Genomic DNA, 16,064 nt, shown 5'->3' with positions numbered 1-16,064 from the left:
TATTAACTTACTTTTGCTCCTTCTGCAAGATTTTCCTTGATTCATGAAGATGCAAATGCAACACAGAAATATGTACGACTTCATCATCCTGAGATCTGGTTTCATTCTCTTTGCTTGTGTCAGGATTTTCCAGAAAAACTGATGTGTGTTTGCCTCTGGAATCAAGAATCTCCAAATTGATTATTTTATCTCGGTGGTCTCCTAAAGGGTTTTCAGTCGCATAAACTTCCTGAAATGAAAAAGTGGTTAAAGGATTGCAGCCTCAGAATGTTTAGAACTGTGGTAGGAATTGGTTCATTTTTGTGATTTAAAAAAGACCCATATCTATTTACCTGACAGAGACTTTCCACCTCAAAAATCTTGTTGTTCTGGACATGTTTAACAGGCTTTTTCTCCAGAGATGCTAAATGGTCCTCTGTCATCAAACACATTTCAGAAAAGGCAAAGCTCTTTTTCCTCACATTCCTGGCTTCCACATCTTCATTTTCTGTGAGTAAACATTGGTTTATTTTCTTCAGGGCACTCAGCTCTTTCATTGAGGCTTCCAGCTTAAGCTTCAGTTGCCTCCCTTCTTCACGGGCTTTATTTCTTTCAGCTCTGACTTTGCTCCATTTCTCACGCCAGTTGGCCGTGCAGTCTGACCACCAACGCATGGTCTTCTCCATTTGGGCTGCCCTAGCCTTGGCTTCTTCAAGCTCTCGAAGCCGTAACTCCTCACAAATTTCCCAGTCGCTGCTGTTATAAATATACACAGAGGGACGGTAGGATGGGGGTGGAAGTATTCTTGGCAATACAACACTGGAGTTGCAGGTGCTACATGCTTTGGCACAGTTCTGTGCTTCAACATCACGGGGCTCCTTTAGTTGGTTTCTAAGGAGCTGCTGGTTACAGACAGAGTCAAAATTCATGTCTCAGGTGATTCACTTGTTTCCACACCTGAAGCAAAAAAGGAAGGCTAAATTTATAAACACATTAACAAAACAAGCCCAAGTTCAAGAGGCAAAGTAAGCCCCAGATCAATAGGACCATTAATAATGCATTATTCTAATTCAGTGCAAATACTTCACTACATCTAACATGACAGTCATCACTGACTTAACTTATAAACAGTGCTGGATTTATGTATAAGCTAAACAAGCTATAGCTTAGGGGCCCACTCTTTTGGGGGCCCCCAAAAAATGTAAAGAAAAAACCCCACTGGATGTACATTTCCAAAATATAAGATAAAAAACAAATAAAATAAAACCTACATACAGCAACATTGTTTTTAAGTGTATTTCAGTTCAACAGTTCAACAATTACTTTGATGAAATACATATTTTGTTACCTATTAGGTCTATAAATTACCATATAGCATATATTCAACACAAAAAGCAGCGGCAATTTGTTGTTGACAAACGATAGTTGGACTTAAAAAGGGCCCCATTACCTTCAGTAGCCTAGGGCCTCATCAAACCTAAATCTGGCCCTGCTTACAAAGGCTCTTGTGGCACCTTAAAGGCTAGCACATTAATTACAGCAGAAGCAAAAACTTATTGTTGAGTCTTGTTGAGCTTCTGTGGATTAGATTCCATGTCATATATAAAGTACAGTCTTCAGCTGGCAGTTGTAAACATGGGTGTAAAGAGAACAACATTTATAAAAGTTGGATTTAAATTACAATGGTCTAGATCCGACTAACCTGGTGCACTAGCGGAAGCCAGCACACAAGGGTCACCCACTAATGAAGTCATATTCTTTTCAGCTCTGGATAGGAGCAATAGCTTTCTGTTCTTCTGCAGGCATTAATTTACTAAGCATTCACTTGATATCACTGCCCCTAAATCCATGCTCAAGATTCAGGGAACCCCAGAACAACATACAGGGGGAGAAGGGGGTCATTCTGTCTGGCAAGCAGAAATGCTTCTGCTCAAAAAACACTAAATTCCTCCCAATGAAATGCAAAAAGTACAGAGTTGCATTCAAGGTTGTTTTTAATTCTAGGACCTTGGGTTGAAAGGCAGGTAACAACAACAAATAATAATAATAATTCAGAATGAATGCACTTAATGAATGCACTTAAGTTAGCCATGCCTATTCACTTCAACAGGTCTACTCTGAGAAGGGCTAGTCTGTCCATTCAGGTGCATAATAAGCACAGTGGCCCTTCACACCATCAGGAATTGGTGATAGCGCAATTGGTGATATCATATGAATGCTTAGTAAATTCATGCCTGCAGAAGAACAAAAAGCCATTGCCCCTATCCAGAGCTGAAAAGAATAGGACGGAACTGCTTGATAAGTGGTAATTCAGCTATGCCATGCTGGAGTGTTCCTTTAAAGCTCCTTTGTTAATTTATATAGCCAAAGTTAATTTACTTTTTGTCTAAACAAACCTAATTTGATACGACAATCTATTATGTGGAATCAGACGTATAACTGCCCTTCTCTTCACATCACCCATTAGAATGTGATTTGTCCTCCTGAGTCAAGTTTCAAACACAATCAGATTTTTAAAAAGTTTTAACCACCCCTCTATTGCCAAGCATGAAGAACCTTGCTGATCATTGCATAGCATGGTCTGTGTGGCAGCTGTAAGGTCAAACAACTATTTGGACTATTTCTTAGAACCATGTCATTGCAGAATGAATGGAGAGGGGAGAAATAGCCATTTTAAGAGTAATGCATCCTTATGTATCTAGTATTACACACCATATACCTACAGGCCATCAGAATATTTCATGTCTATAGTTTCTCTCCACTCTCAGTTTATAAATTACTGAGACAACGTGGTAGCCTTCCTAAAGATATTTATGTTTCCACTTAAAGTGTCCACGTTATACTTTATAGCCTTAAAATGTTTCCAAGTGTATAAGATCAGACCAAAAGCCAAAGAAAAGAAAATGTATACAATTCCTTATCCAGAACATAGATAAAACTCATCCAACACTGCTTGGTTCTCCCACTGCTTTTGATAGATTCTGCAGCTGAGTTTAGCTGACAGCATTCAGAGTCTGAAGACCACCCAGATGACTTAAAAAAGCATTGAGTTTGTCAGTCCTGTTTCCTGGAAATGTTGCCCTTGAGATTGGGGGACTAAAACCCTCCAAAGTCTCAAGAACATGAATATATTATATTAAAGTACACAAAATATAAAGGACACACAATTTTGAATAAGGATGAAGTTGCAAATTACATCTGCCCATCACCAAACAAAAAGACAGTTGTGAATGTCAAATGTCACACAATTTAAACTGCCCTTTATCAGCAGAATGAAAAACTGCACACCATTATTATTATTATTTAATTCATACTCTCCTTATATCCCCAAAGGGTTTCTAGGCAGGTAACAACTATAAAATCAATTATAAAACAATCACACAATACACAATGACAATTCCATCAGACCATCATAACAACCTTCCTTAAAATCCAAAATAAAACAAGTGAGTTAAAAACAATTAGAACTCTTTAAAAACAGCGAAAACAGTATGATCAGAAGTTCAAATTCAGGAGCATGTTTACCTAAACAAATGTGTCCTCAGGAGGCAGAGGTACTGATTGGCACCTCTCGTATTTCAGCAGGGAGGGCATTCCACAACACTGGTACCACAAATGAATAAGCCTGCCATCGTGTTACCACAAACCAGTAATAATCAGGCTGCAGGCAAACTAACTCGGTGCCATTGATTAGCTGATTGCAATGTCCTTACTCGGCAGTGCAGGAGAATATTTTTCCCCAGGTAACCTGGTTCAGATTTATTTAGAGCTCTGCATGTGCATATGCAATGTGTACACTGCGTGAACACCAACTTGGTGACTAACAGGCAGTCAGTGCAGATCCCTCAGCACTGGCATGATAGGAACCTGATAAGGAACACCTCTCATCACTTGGGCTGCGGCCTCTGGACCAGCTACATGGGCAGCCATGCTGCCCTAGCATCACAAAGATTTAGCTAAAGCCTCCCGCTATCAATTTCTCACTTGCTCTCTTCCATTTACTCTTAAAAGAGCTTCAGAGCGGTTTGCAGTTTTTCTAGAAGGAAAAAAGAGGAGACGGACCCCCCCCCAACAGTGTTGCAATATATTACAAACTTTGAGAGGTAGAGAATGCCCAACAGGTTTCTGTTTTCACCTGCTTTGTTGGCAAAGGGCTATAAATTGCTGAATTCTGGGGCAAGTACCCTTTGGTGACAGATATTCAAAGTCAGAAAATATGCATCAGTGTAGAAATATAGGCTGTTCGACCTTTAAAATATGCCCTTGTGAGTTCCAAAACTCCTCTCTTCCCCTAGCATAGATAAAGACCACTCACTTGGTAAGTTAAAAATGGTTTACTTACAAACTTTCCAAAGGTTGGATTCATGGGTTTTCCATACAGCATTCAGAAAAAGTTGCACAGCCAGCAAAACTTGGCTTAGTTACAGTAGTGAAAGTTCCTGCATTATTGGTGTAAGAACTCAAGAGTGACTTGTAAGAGTCATGGTCTGAGCTTCTTGGGTAGACTGAAGGCTTGATTACCTAGTCCCTCCCAAGGTGAGCTAAGCCTGGCAGAACAGCTTACTCTGTGGTCTTAACCCCATCATGCATTAATTAGACTTAAGCATGTTGGTTATCCCACAGAAGACAGGTTCAGTTTTTTATGTCTCTGATAAATACATCTTATACATCACAGCACCATTTCTGGGCTTTGTGTGTGATAAACAGGGGTGGGGGTGGAGGCACATATGGAAAAACCATAATTATGATCAGATGACTTTTCAGGGAGGGATTATGGTTTAGAAGGGAGGGATTATGATTTATAAAATGAACCCACCAGGTGAAAAATGCAATTCTCTGTGCAGAGATTTGGTAGGAAAACCAAGCCATATGGATGAACTGTATTAAATGTTTTGCATTAGGAATTGTTTTTAATAACATACAGCGGATGAGATATTGCTTCCCACTGGTTCAGTTCCTCATAGCTGGAAACATTTCCCCCCTGGCATCGTGCACTGCTATTATGCTTCTTCCCATGCCTCTTACCCTACATGGGCACATGAGATAATTAAGAGAATGCACTGAAGAAAATGCGTCATGCACTGTAGCCTGGAAGGGCTGCTGACACAGTCCATTGGTGATACTAGATATTTGGTTAGCCTGGGGCTATAGACCAATTATAAGCAGATGGGTCTATACTCTAGGGATTGTCTGCAGACAACAAAACTTCTCTAAGTGCATTCTGCAGATGAAATTCTGTAGCAGTGAACTTGCATGTGCAAAAATTCAGTTGATTGGCATGCAGTGACTCCATGACAGCCTGTTTATCAGGGAGATCACATTATTGGCAAAACACCTAAAAAAGAGGACTTGTCTAGCAAGGAAAGGCAAATCTGGAGACAATTTACTTAAAATAAATTACAATTGACTTCGGAAGCAATTAGTTACATTCCTGAATCTCCTCAGATGTTAAGCCAATAAATCCCATCCACCAACAATGTGATTTCATACATTTCTCTCTCTCTGCTAAATCAGTAACCAAGGATAAAAGTTGAATGTACATGGGTCTTTGATTTAAAGTGGCTTTGACACATCCTGTGACAAAGGACTGCCTGCAAATCATCCATTGGTGGTGCTATTACTGGACTGTATTTAGCTAATTTCTACTCTGAGTAAGCCCACTGAAATGAAAAGACCTAAGTTAGTCATAGCCCATTAATTTCTATAGGGCTACTTGGAGTATGACCAATGTTGGATACAACCCACCTTCTTTGATTTGTCTTATTTTGAGAGCAGGATATAGGAGAATTGGCCAGATGAGATATTGTTCCTACACTGCATGGGGCAAGATTACATTTCAGTAAAGAGCAATAAATGAAAATCCATCAGCATACAGTTTTTGGTTTTTGTTTTAAAAAAGAAAAATATACAGAGACAATGGGGCAATTTCCCAGTGCTTTTAGAATCTAATATTTTAAAGAGGATTAACACTGTTTCAAACTATGAAGGGGTGATGTATTTTTATTACTACAATTAGTATAGCATGTATAGGTTGCCACTCTTGCCTCAAAGTGGCTTACAGTTAATAAAATCCAAAAACTATATATATTATACATCTCTCTCTCTCTCAATATATATCAATCAGTTTATTGGACTAGCCAAAGGCCATGAGAATTTCATTACATAGATACCTAACTACCTACTTACTTATATTTTTCAATTCTTCTGACTTCCTCTTGCAGCACAAGGTAAATGAGGAGATTGTGTGATACCACCTCTTACCTTCTCTTTGTGAAGTAGAGACAAAAGGCACAGGTTTTATACATGAAATTAATATGTACTCAGGCCCCAGTATAATGGCCCCAGTATGAGCCATTTTGGGAGTGGTTTTCAAACCATTCAGCCTAGTTTGAATTGCATATGGTGAATTGTGTTCATGAAATAATTTGCCACATGCCCAGACAACCAGAAAACCTGTTACTAACTTGTGATACTTTTAGCATCACACTTGCATCTGGGCACATGAAAACATAAGAGGGAGCTCAATGTTAGGTCCAATTTGGAATGTACATTTGTTACCCAGCACTAAATTACTGCATCCATTTGCTGAAAAATTCTAGATCACCATACCCATTAAAACAGTGTTCAGTGAATGGAATATAATTATAAAGCTCTAGCTTGTCAGCCTCTAGACCTGACGTCAACTGCTAGACTTCACCAACTGAACTTAATTCTAGAATTGCATCTAAGAAAATTATTCTCAGCTGTGTGATTAATGGTGTTTCAAGAAGTGAAGGAACCAATATTCATTTGTTCCAATTTATCAACCATCTGTGGCTTTTGAGGCACACAGTGTGTTTGCCTGGTTGCTCCTTTTACTACTTCTAACTAGCTCTCCTTGTTAATTGGGATGTTATGAAGAAGCATCATGGCCCCCATTAAGAACAAAATGGCTAGAATCAGATTTATTATCAAGCGAAAGGCATATAGAGTGGGTGTATAACACTGTGGGCTCAAGATGTTCATAAGTATAGCTACAGCTTATGGAGCAATGGGTAAAGTAAAGGTAAAGGGACCCCTGACCATTAGGTCCAGTCGTGACTGACTCTGGGGTTGCGGCGCTCATCTCACTTTATTGGCCAAGGGAGCCGGCGTACAGCTTCCGGGTCATGTGGCCAGCATGACTACGCCGCTTCTGGCGAACCAGAGCAACGCATGGAAACGCTGTTTACCTTCCCACCGGAGCTGTACCTATTTATCTACTTGCACTTCATGCTTTTGAACTGCTAGGTGGGCAGGAGCTGGGACCAAGCAACAGGAGCTCACCCCGTCACGGGGATTCAAACCGCCGACCTTCTGATCGGCAAGTCCTAGGCTCTGTGGTTTAACCCACAGCGCCACCCGGGTTCCTTGGAGCAATGGGCAGGCCACCACCAACTGAGATGTCCTGCAGTTTTTCCTTAGTAAGATTTACATCGATAAAAAATGCATTGTATGATGCTACTGCATTCAGATTTTTCTTATGCTTCTCTGCTTCATTGGGTTCCATTTTTGGGAAGTGGGAAAATACTGTGCATGATGTTGTCACAGCACATATTTTAATTAAATGGCACTGGAGATACGAGGGAGGTAATGAAGTGGCCATACATTCTCTTTAACATGTGGTCTTCCCATATCAAATTCTTTCTAGCCATCCTTTTCCCATTGGACTGTTAGTCTGATCTTATGCTTACATTTTTTTGCAAGTCAAAATAAAAATAATAAAAAATTGTCCAGTAGCACCTTATAGACCAACTAAGTTTGTTCTGGTATAAGCTTTTGTGTGCATGCACACTTCTTCAGATTTTTTGAAAGGTTTGTCCTAGCTTCTCAAGTGATGCAGACCCAAAGGGGCCCCAAGCCTCATGCTCAAAGACAGGAAGGGATCGTCCCTAGACTCAAGGAATATACAAGTGGGAGAAGACTGTTGCATTCACATGTCCTGCTTGTGAGCATTTCTTAGATAGCTGGTTGCTCACTATTAGGGCTTTTGGGATCAATTCTGCCCCACTGGTATGACTGGGGGAAAACATACTTATAAGGTGCTAGGGGTCAAAGTGCCCCTACAAAATGTTGTTTAAATATCTTTCTGCTGTGCCTGTTCTGTCCATTTTGTGTGAGAAAGTCACATATTAGGTATATTAAAAAATACTAGGGGTACACATTGTTGACAAGGTTTGGTTCCAGCCCCAAGCCGGTCATTCAGTAAATCTCAATTCAGTTGGGGCTGAAGGTGGGGCACAGGAAGAGGAGGAAGTCTCTGCACTAATGGGACAACTTCGTTGGATACAGTCCTAGGTGTATTGCTATTGAGCAGGATCATCCGCTTGCCCCCCAAATGGTCTTTGTGTCCATCATGCTTCCAGAAAGCTAGATCAGCAGTAGTTCTTAAACCATAGTGTGGTGGGGAACAGTTAAACAGTGTTGAAGTTGTTTACCTGGACTGGACTGCTGTGGCCATGAGGCCAGGGTCATGCAGCTTTCTAGCATTGTCTCCCAGCTATTCTAGCGTATTTTTGGCAGTCTACGGCATTTTCTTGCCTTAAATTCACCACACAGATTGATGTTTGAAAAGTTCAAAATTGAAATTCAACTTCTACATTTTGATGTGATGTGTTAGACAGTGGTACCTCAGGTTAAGAACTTAATTCGTTCTGGAGGTCCGTTCTTAACCTGAAACTGTTCTTAACCTGAGGTACCACTTTAGCTAATGTGGCCTCCCACCACCGCCACTCAATTTCTGTTCTCATCCTGAAGCAAAGTTCTTAACCTGAGGTTAGCGGAGTCTGTAACCTGATGTCTGTAACCTGAAGCATCTGTAACCCGAGGTACCACTGTATATAGATATATGAGCTATAGACATGAATGGAAGAGAACAGAACACTAGAGTGATTACTGAATTACTTGGAATAATTCTGCTCTGTATAATGTTCTAGGGGTGGTTCTAGGTTTTACTGTATATTATGTTTATGGGATGAAGGGCAGTTCAGAAATGAAACTAATAAGCAAACAAACAAATAAAATAAGAGGTTTCTTTGACATTTTAACTGCAGCCACATGTATAGTTGGAGAGACAACTGCTTTTTAATTTACAGTCCTAGTGATATACGATGGAATGTTAAAGAAATCTTTAATGCTTTACCTTTCCCCTCTATCCTCCCAGCTCTCCTGCTATGGGCACAGTGACCATGTGAAAATACAGCACAGATCACTGGTGGTCTCTCTACCACTGGCTAAAAATCACAGAGCTAGCTTTCTTGCAAGTTGTCCAACAGTCACATACTCTGTTTCATGTTGGGACACTGGTTCCAAACTGATTCCTGTTGAGCACCATTCCCCAAATCAACTGTGGTGTGAATAATCCAGGGTGTATTGTGCTCTCACATTCTATACAACAAAATAACAGAACTGCCAGCATGTGTTGAAACTATGGAAATAATATTATATTAGCATTCTTTCAGCAGAACCAGATGGACTACAGAATGCATTCTGCAAACAGGAAATATATTTTCATTATTCAGGTCTTATCAGTCCTGAACTACTAGATTGAAGGCTGTTGTCTATCCTTCATATTTCTTCTCAAACCAGGCATAAAATTGTAATTATTTCCAGAAGACTTGGAAGCTGTAATAGAGAAGACTTCTGAGATTTAATACATTCAATATATAAAGACTTTATATATTTCACTTTCCATATTTATATTGTAATTACTTGCAAATATGAGACTTAAATAAATTAGGTACTAGTCAAAATATTCCTAATTGTTTCATAATTTAACCATCAAATGCATTTCCTGTTAGGATACGATCGTAAGTAGTTTAAAATGTCTAGTTGATTATCTTGCAAATATGACTAATTTATTTGTATATCTATTTCCATTAAATTCATATCTTTCCTTCATTTATGTGAACAATGACAACTTTGATGAAGGACTAAAGAGAAGGGATGAGGGAAGAAAACCCTTCTTGCTGTTGTTTCCATAATGTAAGTAAAGGGAAGGTAAAAAGTACTGGGAGGAAGAAGCCCGGTCAATTCTCCTGTTTGGAGAGCTGTCTCCCTTCCCATTTAACTTAATAACACATGTTTAGATAGGCATGGTATGTAATCAGGGTGTGTGTGTTGTAAAACAGAGCATCATAGCACAATAAAATCTAATTTATTCTAAAAACAAAAGACTGTTCTTAATTAGATTTACAGTGCAATCTTTTCTCAGAAAGGAAAGTTCCATTTTGAACAATGAGGATTAATCCCTCATCAGTGGGTTTGGGATTGAACCCTTCTCTGTGCTAAATAAATCATCAAGCTTGGCGACACTTTACAAAGTATTAAAGAAAAGGCCCCTGACCTGAGTAGCTTAGAAACTAACATTCAGTGCAGGGAAGAAAAAGTTGCAGACAGATGTAGACTGACAAAAGAACAAGTGTTTATCACATTTACATGAACATAGGCTTTATTATGGCTCAGCAGAAGTAGGGAAACTCAGGCCTGGGGCCAAAAGTAGCCCTCCAGAATATTGTATCTGGCCCTCGGGACTCTCATTGGACCATGTGACCTCCTTAGACGACACCACCTATCCACAACTCTCCTCTTAGCAGCCCTGTTCTGCTATCACAAGTGTTTTTGCTTGACTGGATTGTGTCCTTGAACTGTGGTCATACCTTTTGCTTTCCTCAATGGAGAGATATGTGTCTGTAGGTGGAGGAACCTCTGACTTTTACACGGCTGGAATATGGCCGGCTGTACAAGTGCCACACCTACTGATCCATCTACTTTTGGTCCTTGCCCAACCCACCGCTAGCATATGACCTCCCAGAGGGTTCCATGAGAGAGAGAAAGTGTCCCCCAGGCTACAAAAGGTCCAGCCCCTTTGTGGTAGGGTATTAGATAAAGGGATTTGAAGATACGTGACACAGTTCTCAGGCTGAAGCTCGTCTCACCATTTCAAATGCCTCAATGAAAGACTACCTGGGAGTCACCTGTAAGCCACTTGGAGCTCTTTGAAGGAAGTATAATAGAAAAAATTGCTAAAGTTCACTCTCAAAAGGAAACATTTGCATGGCAGAATCCTTCTGAAAACAGGTAGTGTCCAGAAATTTTCTGAAATATGAATCCAACAGCATCTATATCTGAATGTATTATGCACAAGCTGCTTTCGAAAGAAGCCACTTGGGGGGTTGGCTGTCACCCATAGTTTGTTTATTTTTATTTTTTTTAGGGCAAGAAAGTAAAGGAAAAAAAATATTTTTTCAGGGGGAGGCAACTATAAGTGAATTAGAGAGAATATACAGCTGGCAGGAGGTAAATGGCTCGTGTTCATCCAGCAACTTGTTATTGAATTAAACTAATTCTGATATTATCTGAAATTGGAAACCTGTAAGCATTAAAAGGAACATCTGGTAAGCCACTAGGACTTGAAAATTCTCAATCTATTACAAATCTAATATAGAATCAATCTGCATATCATTAGGTTTGTGAAATGAGCCCCCCAAGCTAGATATCACTTGCCTAGAGTTATTCCCTCTCCTCTTGGGACAAGGACTTGTATGCAAACTAAGGTTTAATATAGAGCAGACTCATTGGAATTAATGAACCTAAATATATCCATTTCAATGGGTTTACTCAGAGAAAAACTAAGCTAACTAACTCTTCAAGCTTCACTTTCTATCCAACCCAAGTTCTAAGCATAGATTTGTAGAAAAGGTTTATGGAAGTAAAACTGCAATCCTATGATCACTTATTTGGGGAAAGGGTCCACTGAATCCAATGGAAATTCCACCAAAATATGGAACCAGATTTCACGACTGTTTTGGATCCTATTCTATATTGCTGGATCAAGATACCATTTTTGTTTGTTTAGCATCTCATATTCAGTGTGGGGAAATATTAGTCTGAAACTCACATCTGCTTTCCCCCATTATACTTTTCCAGGTGACCCATTCCAAGCATATGTAACGATAATGCCATTTTGTTGGCACTACATAGCAAAAATACATTTTCATCACAGGCCAGCTGAGCAAAAGATTTCAGAAATAACTGTTTTCTTACATCACCGGCAATTATTAAAGGTTAAACAAAGGTAAAGCAAGAGAAAAACTGCCCTACAAAAACCAGGCCTGTATGCTGGCCTACAGTCATATAAGAGGTCAGTCCAAATCAGATATCGGAAGTAGTTGTACTGTTCCTCGCACCTTCTCCAATTACGACGAACTCTTCCACCGATCAAAACCAGACTGAACTTGGACACTAACATACACCATTTTCCTCCACACAGCTTTTTTCTCTACAAAGAGGACTTTTTCCAACCTCCAACTCAAATATAAATGCAGTGAGTTTTCCTTCCTTTCAAATATGTCGTTCAACATGGTGTCAAGTCTGATTAGCAGAAGGCAGGTTCATCAACAGTAAATAATTTGATGCGTTAAGGGAAAGTGATTCCATGAAGAAGTGACATTCTGTTAAGTAACTAGCAGGTCGAGTACTGCATTTTAAATCATATGCTCTACCCGAAAAGGGAAATGTACTGAGACATACGCTTACAGCTACAGTGAGATGAAATAGTCCTGGCAGTAAATCAAAAGTGTTGGGTAAAACAGATGTGTGAAACACAACTGCTCGGGCTTCATATATAAAAAGAGGAGTTATTTCATTATTTTGATATGTGTACAATACAGGATAAATTTCCTATTCACACCCTGGAAATCCGCCTTCAGTATTTTTACAGTGCTATACCATTTTTGTTGTTTGTGATACCAGAAGTGCAGAATATATATGCAACTGAATTTCTGAGTTACCGTTCCACCAGCCAGTTCTGATTTTCTGGTGCTTGTGTGTGTCTGCTGATATGCCTTACAACATGAGGCTGTCAAACGTGTTCCCTGCAGAGTTCTGAAGAGCTCTAGGTTTGTTTGGTTAATGCAGAGCAACATAGATTCTTCTTTAAAAAACAAAACAAAAATACCTCAAATGAAGCTTCTAACTCTTTTTTTTTAAAAAAAAAACCTGCTTCTGTGCTTTAAGAAAATAAAAATCCAGAACTCTTCAATGCTTCACAGACAAGAAAGTTCACTTCTTGCAAAACTCAGGGAGCCGGAGAAACATCAGATAGAAGAAAACATAGACATGGTGAAGGTCAGAGAAACAAAGCAAAAGAGACCTCTTGTGGGAGCCCTGATCTGACAACTTCAACTCAAAAGGGGAGAGAAGATCCCACCCAAATCGCCCAGTTATTTGGCCCACACACTCTGATGATCTGGGATCCTTACTGGAGATCACAGGCTGGAGCACCATTTGTTGGGGCCGTTCTGCTTAGAGTTTTCTGCATCAAGAATCATCTTGGACTAAATTTCCTACCAGGCCCCCCTCCAGCACATGATGGTATGGAGAAAGGCAACCAATTTAAAAGAAAAAAAATGAGCAACCAGTGAGCCAGGCAGCCTCTGTCCCAATCCATCTTCCAAGGAAAACAGCACATTAGTGTACTACAGTATCATCTGCAGACAAAAGAACTCTGCAGCAGTGATCTGGTATCAAGTGCCCTGAAACCTCTAGAGCAAGTTATGGCCATCATCTTATGGGGGGACCCCATATGCATCCATTTCCACTATGTTTTTTTTTTGCCCTTAATATGGTTGTACAGCACACTGTACGCACTGAATAATCAGTCAAATCCTCCTATCGAAATGGTAATTTGCTAGGAAGGCAGTGCAGTTGTGTTCCAGACCCAGCAGTGCCTTCCAATATTTGTCTTGGCATAAGCTATGGATCTGATCTTCCCTTATAAATATTTATTTATTTGCAACATATCAAAAAGATTTCATCATCACTTGACAACCACCGGGGCTTTTACTGTTCTCCGAGGACATGATAATGGCATCCATTTACTAAATCTGAGAATGTGAGACATGTTCTCTACAGCTGTTCCAGAATATTGCGAAACTCCTCTTTCCTGGAAGCTTGCAAAACCTAAAAAGCAATGTAAGATCTTTGAAACTGGGCTGCTGCTCTCCCCCTGCCCTTCTCCCCAAGTGAGGGGGTTCAGGATTTATGAGACAGGGTTATTTGAGCACTGCATTTTCCCAACAGGCATGTAAATGACAAATTATCTATCAACCTAGGATTTGAGGAAAGAGTACGGCTGCCTCTGAAAATCTGAAAGAACTTGCAATATGGCCCAAATGGTTTATGGATAATATGGAATATATTGTGGGAGAGTGTCACTGAAGGAATTTCCTGGTCAGATTTTTGCTGATGCCACCAACAGATGTATTCTCATTCAGTTCGGGGCGATAGCTCTGTTCATGTTATTACATCAATTTAATTGTGTTGCACTACATCAGCAGGGACATTTGAAACTTTCAGGAAACAGCCTTTGCTTCTGCTTTGCAATTCTGCCCTACTATATCAAGGTAAACCAAATTTCTATTATGCGGCATCAATGGTAACTTTTGTTAGCTATCATTTGCCTCCTGGTGTCAACAGCTTATTCTCAAAGATCCAAAAGCAAACAGCAACCCTTTCTACTCACAGTCAGGTGAGGGTGTTGTTTTGTTTTGTTTGTTTGTTTGTTGTTGTTTTGAATTGCTGAAACCAGGCTTTTTAAAAAGGAAATAATTTTAAAAAACAGAGAAACAGTCTGCCTATAGTAATTTTTCAAAAGACCATCAGGATTTTTAGAATTACATGCTGCACATTTTAAGCTAAAAACATCCTGCCTGCACAGTGTCCTAACAAAGTGCCAGAGTCCAAAGAGATCAGAATATGAGCAACATTCATTGAATATCATAAGCTATCCTACATGCTAACACCTTTTTCTACTTAACGGAGGGAAAAAAGAACTGTGTGACATATTTTGTTATATATACATTTATAGCATTCTAGGTTGCTATTGCCTGTGCATAAACATTAAGTACTTAATACCTAAAACATAAAAGGGATGAAAATTTGCCAGGCACATTAAATAAACACTGAGAGTAATTGAGCATGCTTCAAATTTTAAACATTAAAAATAATTTAATATAATGCCATAAAAGTTATTACCAAGAGAGCTGAAACAAATGGGAGATGAAATCTAGTTAAGTCCAGTTTAATAATACATTCAAAATCTTCTCCCTCACTTGCACCACTCTCCTATCTTCTCTTCATTTCTGTCACAAACAACTGACAACATCAGTTTTTTAAAAAGAGATATAAAGAGACAAACACCCCTTACCCTGTGGGTTCGAGGAGCTGTTCTTGCTTCTCAGTGTTACAGACATGAGTAAACAAGAGAATTTCCTGCATCTTTTTCTCATCTGCACGGCTCTGGGGGCCGGCCAACAGGCTTATTTCCAGCATTAAAGCCACTCCACACTAAATGGAAAAGAAATTCCTATTGGCCAGGCTTTATCAAAACTAATACCACAACACATTTCTTTTAATACAATGGCATTAAGCCAATATAAAACATTTTTCTGGTTGCCCTTGTCTACCACTAAGCTTTACTAACATCTCCCTGCCCTCACTTGTGCAACGTATGAGTAAATCCCTATCATTTTACAGAGAATAAATCTCACAAATGGGAGGGGGGCAATTATACACTCTCCTTTGTGTAATTTTAATAAATGCCTACGTTTTACATATCCTCATACCACACTCAAGGTAGATTTGCACTGTACTGTGCTTATTTGCAAACCAAAATACTAACGTATATGCACAGTCTTGCAAGTGTACACTGTAAAATGTGAAGCAGAAAATGGCGTTTGTAAATATCTCAAAACACACAGTAGACATGTATGCTTGAGGTCCCTGTCACCTGTCCACTAAAACTACACATATAACTGCTTTATTTGTAGACTTCCTTGTCTCAGCAATGGATTCCATGTTTCTGAAGGACACACTAATATTTGAATTGCAGATCTGGGACAGCCACTTCTACAGATTTTGCCCTTTCCCTTAGAGGTGCCACACATGTACATAAGAGCATACACATGTGCACTCGTGGTGTAACTTAATCTGTAAATTTCTCCCAAACAATTGGAGATTCTGTAGAGGCCACATACCCTTGGAGAAGACTGATATTCTAGACCCAC

The 16,064-nt window shown here is 39.5% G+C and overlaps 1 protein-coding gene and 1 long non-coding RNA gene across 3 annotated transcripts in view; both read right to left on the bottom strand.

Moving 5' to 3' along the window:
• LOC308481711 overlaps positions 1-8,706 on the bottom strand; it is a 490,911-nt gene extending 482,205 nt beyond the window's left edge. Inside the window, exon 1 of the long non-coding RNA XR_013988837.1 lies at positions 8,671-8,706. This is a non-coding gene — a long non-coding RNA (uncharacterized lncRNA). The remainder of the gene's footprint in view (positions 1-8,670) is intronic.
• Positions 1-15,585, bottom strand: part of CCDC102B (coiled-coil domain containing 102B) — an 85,561-nt gene extending 69,976 nt beyond the window's left edge. For both annotated transcript variants that reach the window (XM_081014232.1, XM_081014233.1), the window contains exons 1-3: positions 15,206-15,585; positions 333-936; positions 12-229 (exon numbers count right to left, since the gene is read on the bottom strand). In XM_081014232.1, the coding sequence (XP_080870358.1) occupies positions 12-229; positions 333-908 (794 nt within the window). In that variant the 5' untranslated portion in view covers positions 909-936; positions 15,206-15,585. The remainder of the gene's footprint in view (positions 1-11; positions 230-332; positions 937-15,205) is intronic.
• Positions 15,586-16,064: the final 479 nt, after the last annotated feature.

The sequence above is a fragment of the Podarcis pityusensis genome, assembly GCF_964106645.2.
Source record: "Podarcis pityusensis genome assembly, chromosome: 7".
Lineage (NCBI taxonomy): Eukaryota > Metazoa > Chordata > Lepidosauria > Squamata > Lacertidae > Podarcis > Podarcis pityusensis.
Note: the sequence above shows the minus strand (reverse complement) of the source record. Positions and strands in the feature narration are given on the sequence as shown.